Source organism: Alosa pseudoharengus, unplaced genomic scaffold (assembly GCF_046254945.1).
Source record: "Alosa pseudoharengus isolate Yale_2024_CS ecotype anadromous, Long Island Sound unplaced genomic scaffold, YU_APseudo_1.1 YU_APseudo_1.1_scf_11, whole genome shotgun sequence".
NCBI lineage: Eukaryota > Metazoa > Chordata > Actinopteri > Clupeiformes > Clupeidae > Alosa > Alosa pseudoharengus.
The window spans coordinates 13,056,541-13,064,873 of NW_027468576.1; the positions used below are offsets into that span (position 1 = coordinate 13,056,541).

Here is an 8,333-nt window from a genome sequence, read left to right on the forward strand (position 1 = left end):
CAATCGTTCAGGACTCAGCTCACTAAATATGACTTTGACAGACAAAATAAGTTCATTTGGCATTACAATAGAATAGGTCATCCCTCTAGGCTTTGTAATTTGCGTTTGGTTTGCAGCAGTGGTTTAATATTTAGTCACATAGGACTTGGCTGATTGAGTTTTCCTCTGCCACTACAAACATTGTTGATAGTGTAGGTCCCGCCCCTTCCTTGATTTCAATTGGCTAGCATGAGAGAAGTGACATTGACGAGCCCAGCGCTGTTCTAAAAGTTGAACAGATTTATACTTTCAGCGATCTGCAGAAAAAAAACGGTCAGCGCCGAGGGCTTTTTTCCGCCGAGGGCGCTGAGCGCTGTGAATGCTGAACTTCATAGGATTTGTATAGAAAATAGCCGCCGTCGGCACAAAATATATGATTGGTGGACACAGGCCCTTAACCGTGAATATGTCGGCAAATAAAATATCTGAATGATGTGTATTGCTTCCACAGAAGGCGATGCATGAAACTCAAAACTGCAAATTAAATGACTGTCTGCTGGTGTACAACTACGAGGGGCAGGGATCTCCTGCTGGCTCCGTGGGCTGCTGTAGCCTCCTTGGGTCTGATGATGACCTCGCCTTCCTTGACAATCTGGGGCCAAAGTTCACCACCCTTGCCCAGATCTGCAAACCCCCAAAACCTATTGCTGTAAGCAAGGCTGCATCTCTGCAAACCGATGTCAAGAGAGAAAGCTCCATCTCTACCACCACGACAAAGGTTGCCCAGAGTCCTCCCCCACTGCCTCCTATCCAACCGACAGTCACTGATACCACCAGGACCATCAGCAGCTCTGCTACACTTCCCAGAATGCACCTGAGTCAAACTGTGCCTACCCAGACTGTGTTAGTGCAGCAGCAGCAGCCCCTGTACTACTTAGTGGAGCCACAGGTTCAGCACAGAGTAGTACTGGCTAAGAGATCTCCCGTGGGACTAGGTCAGGGTGTACTTCTGGTCAACAGTGGGCCTGTGATACAGGGAGTTATTCCTTCCCAAACAACCACCCCAACAAGCCCCACACTACTGCTTCAGGGTGGTCAGACCCTTGTTCAACACAGCACTCTCCCAAGGGTGACTACTGCTGGGTCACATCGTGTGGTGCTGGTGCAAAGGCAGCCAGGGGACGTGGCAGTGACGCAGGGCCAAACATTCACCCATGCTCCCCAGCAGATATATACCCCCGCACAAGAGAGGGTGGTCCTACTGGACAGGCAGGTAGGAAAGAAGCCAGATGCCCCCGAAAGCATCAGGACACTGTGGCCAACAGGTCAGTTCAAAAGTCCAGCAATACCAACCTATGAAAGTGGTCAGCTGAGCAGCGAGAGAGTTAACATGGTGCAGAGCAACATCACCCATGTTTCAAGGCCACAATCCCAGCAATCACTTTTCAGCACAAGGTTCACTGAGGGCGTCAGCAGCCCTGGTCTGGCCCCTGCAGGACTACCCATGAGCTCTTTCCCAAGCATGGGAGTAGAGGAGACCTTTTCTGTTTCTACCATTCCCCAAGTTCCTCCTATAGCAACTGGAACTGTGAAGGAGTTATTTGAGGGACCCAGTGTGCCTGCTGTGGATGATCTGGTCACAGACACAACCCAACAAGAGGAGGTCTCAGAGGAGATACAAGGGATTGATTTGGCAGAGGAGCATGTGGCAGTGGTGGTTGAATCTGACAAAGCTGAATTTCAACTGGAGATAGACAGCACTGAGAAAGTCACAGTTATGTCTGAAGATGTGTCTAATGAACTTGGTGGTCCAGAGGTGGAAGCCACTGTGGACCATGAGGAAAGCCTACCTGTCTCCTCGCAGGCCTTAGATGTGACAGCCTCACCAGAAATGTCAGAGACTGAGAAGGACACTACCCACCACACAGTCCCTGAAGTGACAGCAGGGAATTTAATAGAAACTATACTTGAAGAAACAGATGCTGGGTGGGCAGTGGATGAGTATGCATCTGACACAGTTCTTCTCTCTAAAATATCACCAGGGGACACTGACATCATTGATCTGGTAGCAGACCAGATCAGTGCTTCACACTTACTGCAAAGTGAGTCAGGAATGGTCAAGGATACAATCAATTCGTCAAGGAGTGCAAAGGAGGTATCTGCAACCCAGGGCACACATGCTGAGGAGATTGAAGATGAGGTATCCAGCATGACACTGGAAGACAATATTGAAGCAGAAGAATCAGGCCCTGGGGATGGAAAAGCAAGCTATGTCGATGGACACTACGAATTTACTCCTTCAACAAACATTACCATTTCACATCAAGAGACAACTGCTGTTTCAGAGACTGAAATAGAGCTGGATACAGACAAGAGCCCTGGCCCAGAGGCATCACTGGATATGTTTCAGGGCACTGAACCAGCAGAGATAGAGGCTATGGAGATTACTCACCTACAAATGCAGCAGGTTACAAGAAGCCAAGTGCTGGTGAAGACCGCACTGGAGGAAACCAAAGATGTGGCCACAGAGGGTGATGGTGTAATTTTGACTCAAGTAGTATCATCTGAGATGGATGGGGTCACTGCAGAAAAATCTCTGGAGTCCAATGCTGCCTCTCTGGAGGAAGAGAGGGAAGTGGAAGAGATAATTGAATACATTGGACTAATGCCAGAGAGTGAAACATCAAGACATGATGAGGAGGAGCATCAAGACCTACTGATTGAGGAAGGCTCTAAAGTGGAAGACGTAGAAGCAGAGAAGTCAATGCAAGAAGAGAAGGATCTCTCTAGTCAAGAACAGCTGTTGAGAGAAGAGGAACTTGGTTCCACACTGGATGTAGAGATATCTAATATACCTTTGAGTGAAGGTGAGCAAGACCTAAAGGGGGAATCTTTGGATGCATCTGAAGACCGAACAGAAAAGAATGAAGATACACAGGAGCTCATTGATGAAGAATCTCTGGAGCCCAATGTTGTGGAGATGCAGACAGTAGATCCAGCCTTTGTGGAAGAAGAACGTGAGGTGGAAGAGGTAAAGAAATACACCGGACAAATGCCAGAGGCTGAAACATCTAGTCAAGATGTGGAGGAGCATCAAGACCTACAGATTGAGGAAGACTCTAATGTGGATTTCCCAGAAGCAGAGAAGCCAATGCAAGAGATGGATCCCTCTAGTCATGAACAGCTGTTGAGGGAAGAGGTGGTTGGTTCCACACTGGATGTAGAGATGCCCAATGTAACTTTAAGGGTAGCTGAGCAGGACTTACAGGGTGGGTCTTTGGATGCATCTGAAGACCAATCAGAAAGAAATGAAGAAGAACAAGAGCCCATAGATGATGGGGACATGTCTGACGCAGGGAGTATGTCGGTACAGTGCTCCACAGCCTATTCAGAACAAACAGATGATTTGAGTGAGTCAGAGTGCGTAGAGGAAGATGGATATGATGAAGCAGTATTAGATGCAAATGTCACACCAGTTAAGTCAGAGGGGGTGCAACCATGTGACGATGAGGACATGATGCTGGTGTCCGTGGATGCTGCTCCCATTGAATCTGAGATGTCCATGCCAACTGTGGAAATACAGGCAGAATCAGTGGTTGAAGAATCACCTGAGCATCCTGTGCCAGATGTAGCAGGAGTAGAGGAGGCTGGAGCTTCCTTAGTGGCTGAGGGAGAATTAGTAGAGGCTACATTTGGACTTGACAAAGTCACAGAAGCAGGGATTGATTTAGAGGTGGCAACAGCAGAACAGCCAGACCATCAGACAGGCACAGAGGGAGAAGAGGTTCAGACTGAGTCTGAAGGTGTGGCGGCAGAGACACATGAGTCTGAGGTGAGCACAGAATCAGATAATGGTGATGCCGATGTAGAAAGAGAACAAGCAGAGAGAATAGTGACCACAGCAGTATCTGATGAAGCAGAGGAGCCAGTTGGCTTGGAAATAGCAGCGGAAAAGCCTGAGACAGAAGCTGCACTAGAGACAGAGCAGGCCAACCCAGAGTCAGTAAGTGTAGAAGCAGAGCAACAGCGTGCTGAACCACAACCAAGGAAAATAGAGATGGAGATTGAGGAATCAGAGAAGACTCTGGAGATTCTACAGACACTGGAAGTGACAGAAGACCTAGATTTACAAACAGAAACAGGGGAAGTTAGCAGTGCCTATCTGTCTGCTGAGGTAGGTGAGGTTTTGCACAGTGTAGCATCTTCAGAAGAGATGGAAGCTGATTCTCCCATAGCTGAGAAACCAGAGGAGGAAGAGGGGCAGGGGCCACTACCCCAGGGGCAGGAACTGGGGGCTACAGCTGAAGTCAGTTCCAGCAGTGTGGGTAAAAAGCAGAAAAAAGCCAGCAAGAAGGCATTAAAGGGACCCAAAAGCCCAAAGAGTCCTATGGGGAAATGCAAACAACAGTAAGCAATACAGCAGAGAGCCTAGCTTTGATGCATTTGATGGCTCGTATGCCAGGATAGTTAGATGGTTTTTATGTTTTCTGCTAGCCATTTTGATCACCTGAGCCTCAACATTACATCGATTCAATGGTAAATACTGCCTACTCGTCTACTTTTGGGTACATTTTTAAAACTGAGTTTTTTGCTAATGTTAATGTTAGGTTGAGTCATTTTCTATATCTAACCCCTAGAATTTCTGAGGTTTAAATGTTTCTGAATGCTTGTATAAGCTTTGAGAATTCTTCAGATATAATGTGGTGTATGGACACTCTTTCCATGACGATGTGATATTTAAAGTTAGGCAAGCACTAAATTGTAATTGGGGTAAGGTTATGTAAAATGGGTTTTAGACATGAGCTTCAGATTTATTAACAGTTGAACGCCTATTTTTTATGAGCCTTGTGCTTTTTGTCTGCGAAATACATTTCCTTTTGTTTGCTTGAATCTGAATAAAAAAATATATATCACTTAATAAAAAAAACATAAAACCAGTGGTCACTGCATTTTATATTTTTGTGTTAATGGGGTAAAATAATAAAACCTTGAATGTAAGTTAAGTTAAATAATTGAAGAACTTTCTCATGATGAAATATCCAGGTAAGCCACAAGAGGTCATCATAGCACAGTGTACAGCTCTGTCACCTGCCATCCAACTCTGCTCCACATTCATGATCATCCACATTCCATAAAGACCAAACAGAAAAAAACAACCGCCGCTTAATCCATCAAGTAATATAAAGATGTGGGTCTTATTGGGGAGCAACACAATGCAATATAAGTAAACATATCAGATATCATGGTTTTGGCTGTAGGGCCTACTGTGTGCACAAAACGTATTCATATTTACAACAACTTCACAACCAACCACCTCACACGCTACATTAATTTTGTATTACACAGTATACCATTTCAATCAAGGCAGTTAGTGCCTTTTGTATGTATGCATGTAATGATTAATGTAGAACAGCAGTGTTTTAACCCTTAGATGCATGACCTACCAACACCTACACTCTTCCACGAGTGGGGTCAAAAATGACCCTAATGAATGCGTTTTATGCTATAAACTTAAAGATGTTTTGATGATGATATGACAAGAACAATAATAATAATAAAAACATTTGTATTTTTAAGATGTGTTGCCTCATGGCAACATTGTACCATGCATACTCATGCACACACACATTACAACATCCACTTTCCCCCTGAGCCCTGCACCTGACTTTCTGAAAGTTTAGTAAGCAATTTGTCTCAAAAGAGAAACACAGGGGGTAGGCCTATTAGGGGGAGAGCAGCTTCACAGAAGAGAACTTCTGACGGCAAATTTGAGGAAAAGTTGGTAAACCACCCTTCTTACCTAATTTGAGGGTGCTGATTCTGAATATTTTGTTTACCAAGCTCAATTCTGAGTTCTAAGTCGCATAATCAGCATTTTAACATAAAATAGCGATTATTTTTGCTTATTTTTCCCTAGATTGGGTTGATTTCCAAAGGAATCACTAAAACCAAATAAAAGTGTTCTCTAAATACATGTTTTAGCATTAAAGAAGCCATACTATAGTTTATTAACGTATTTAATGGGAACATGATTACAGTTAACATGTAATAAACTCGGAAATTCTAATCAAAACACAACCATATTTTTATTGCTAACATAGTGAGTCACTCGTGGTGTTTAATGCATTTCATCACAATAACAAATTGCACAGATAACCTTCAACTCAGAATATATCCTACAGTACATATGAACTTAGATAGCGGGAATAATTTTTTTATGGGATTTCTTTGACAGTTGCAAAGGGAAAAAAGTGAAGATGGTCTTCTTTGCTCCAGTGTAATTTAATAAGTACGTTTCAACCACTCTTTGGGTCTTAATCAGATATGCCTACACCATTATTACATTACATTACATTACATTACATTACATTACATTACATTTGGCTGACGCATTTTTAACCAAAGCGACTAACAACATGGTAACAGTTAAGTTTTAAAGCAATTCTCTTAACAATGTTAGGACAATTTAAAAAACGGTAGAGTACAGTAAGAATAAGTGCATCAGTGAGTGCTGTTTTTAAACAGTTGAGTGTCAGTTCAAGACGGATGGTAAGTGCTAGGATCAGCAAGACTTGTTGTGGTGCTATGAGAGGATATGTTCTCTAAAGAGCTGGGTCTTCAGGAGTTTTTTGAAAATGGAGAGGGATAACCCTGCCCTTGTAGGAACTGGCAGTGTGTTCCACCAACGAGGAACAGATGAGAAAAGTTTGGATTGGCCTGAGCGTATCTGTTGCAATATCTGTGTGCATTCCTACATTAGGTCTATTTCTTTGATAGTCAACATCATTTGCTACCACATAACAAATACCAAATAACAATACAAAAGTTTCTTACAAACTTTCCTGCATACTTCTTTAATGTGCTGCAGTCAGTCCTAAAGACATAACTAGATCTTGAGCATCTATTACCAGTGTTGAATGAGCAGTTTTTGCAGTGATCACTACTGGACATTCCACATTGCTAGACAGCACTTGAGTGAGGATGACTTATTTCCCCTTCACAAATAACCATCGCTATCTGCAATAGCTACAGTACAGGGACATTAATCAGTTCATAGCTGAGGATTTGTCCTAGGTCCACTTCCCTTTCAGCATCATATGCAGTAATGATGCACTGGAGAATGTTTCTTTTTGTTGCACTATAAAGGATATCTTGTCTAAATTTTATTTTTATTTGCAAATAATGCAATCTCCATAGCACTCTTCAGCAACCCTCAAACATGCACACTCTTCCATTTTTTTGCATGGCTGGGATTTGAATGATAGGAAAGAGCACCAGTGAGATGTTTTAACTAGGCAAGCACAGTCGCCTTTACAGTAAAAAAAAATACAGTGTAAATCCTCTGTAAAGACTGACAACTGTCCATAATAGTTAGTGACAAAGTACTTTCTACAGAAAAATGAGCAGTCACCTACTATTCTATCAATTTATTATCAAGGAATCTATTTTGCTTCTAAACGTCATACTGAATTTTAGCTATTATTTCAATTTATATTTTAATTTTAGCTTATTTTCATTTGCTACTTGAGGGTCATTGGGGTAATTCCTGTCCTGTCCCACTACATATCTGATACATAAAGAGTATATTAATGTCTTATTTTTTGCAATTCCTATGATATCTGATGGCAATACCAAAAAGTATGTGAATTATGCTAATTAGCAAGCGTAAAACTCAAAATTGAGCTTGGTGAACAAAATATTTGAATTCAGCACCCTCAAATTGTGTGAAATAGCCCCTTTACCGACTTTTCCTCAAATTTGCCAACAGGACTTTTTCTGAACGTTTGTTAGCTATCTGCTCTCCCTCTATATAGCAAATAGAGGGATCAGTCAGGCCTCAAACTTGGGGCTACAGGGTTGCAAACATGCAGCTTCACCGCAACACCAAAAAGCCTTGGATGTTGGTATGATAGTCAGGGCACATACTCAACCATAGTGATGGCATTCTATAAAACTTTATGAAGCACACTCATGCACTTCATACAGGTGCTTCCCTACTTAGTATATTTGGCATGGCCATATGCGAGTCCATTACGGTTCAATGTTGCCTGAAGGCAACATGCAGTTTTTTGTAATTTCCTAGGATACGTATATTGATATGTTATGAAAAGTTGTTGATAATACATCAGTAAATGTATATCTGATAGTCACAGTTGATAAAAATCAAAGGTTCCTAGGCTTAACCTTTGAAATTCCATAGAAAATGCTTGGGGTCATTTTTGACCCCACGTATGGAAAAGTGTGGTACTGATACAAAAAATGCAATTATTTTAAAAATGTACCAATTAGATACAAATCCAAATGGCCTCATGTCAAAGACAACCTATTTGAGGATAACATGGAAGATTATACAA

General features: G+C 42.4%; 1 protein-coding gene across 1 annotated transcript in view; it reads left to right on the forward strand.

The window, feature by feature from the left end:
• LOC143117500 (uncharacterized) overlaps positions 1 to 4,883 on the forward strand; it is a 29,616-nt gene extending 24,733 nt beyond the window's left edge. Inside the window, exon 15 of the mRNA XM_076279247.1 lies at positions 491 to 4,883. Coding sequence (XP_076135362.1) covers positions 491 to 4,390 — 3,900 coding nt within the window. The 3' untranslated portion in view covers positions 4,391 to 4,883. The remainder of the gene's footprint in view (positions 1 to 490) is intronic.
• Positions 4,884 to 8,333: the final 3,450 nt, after the last annotated feature.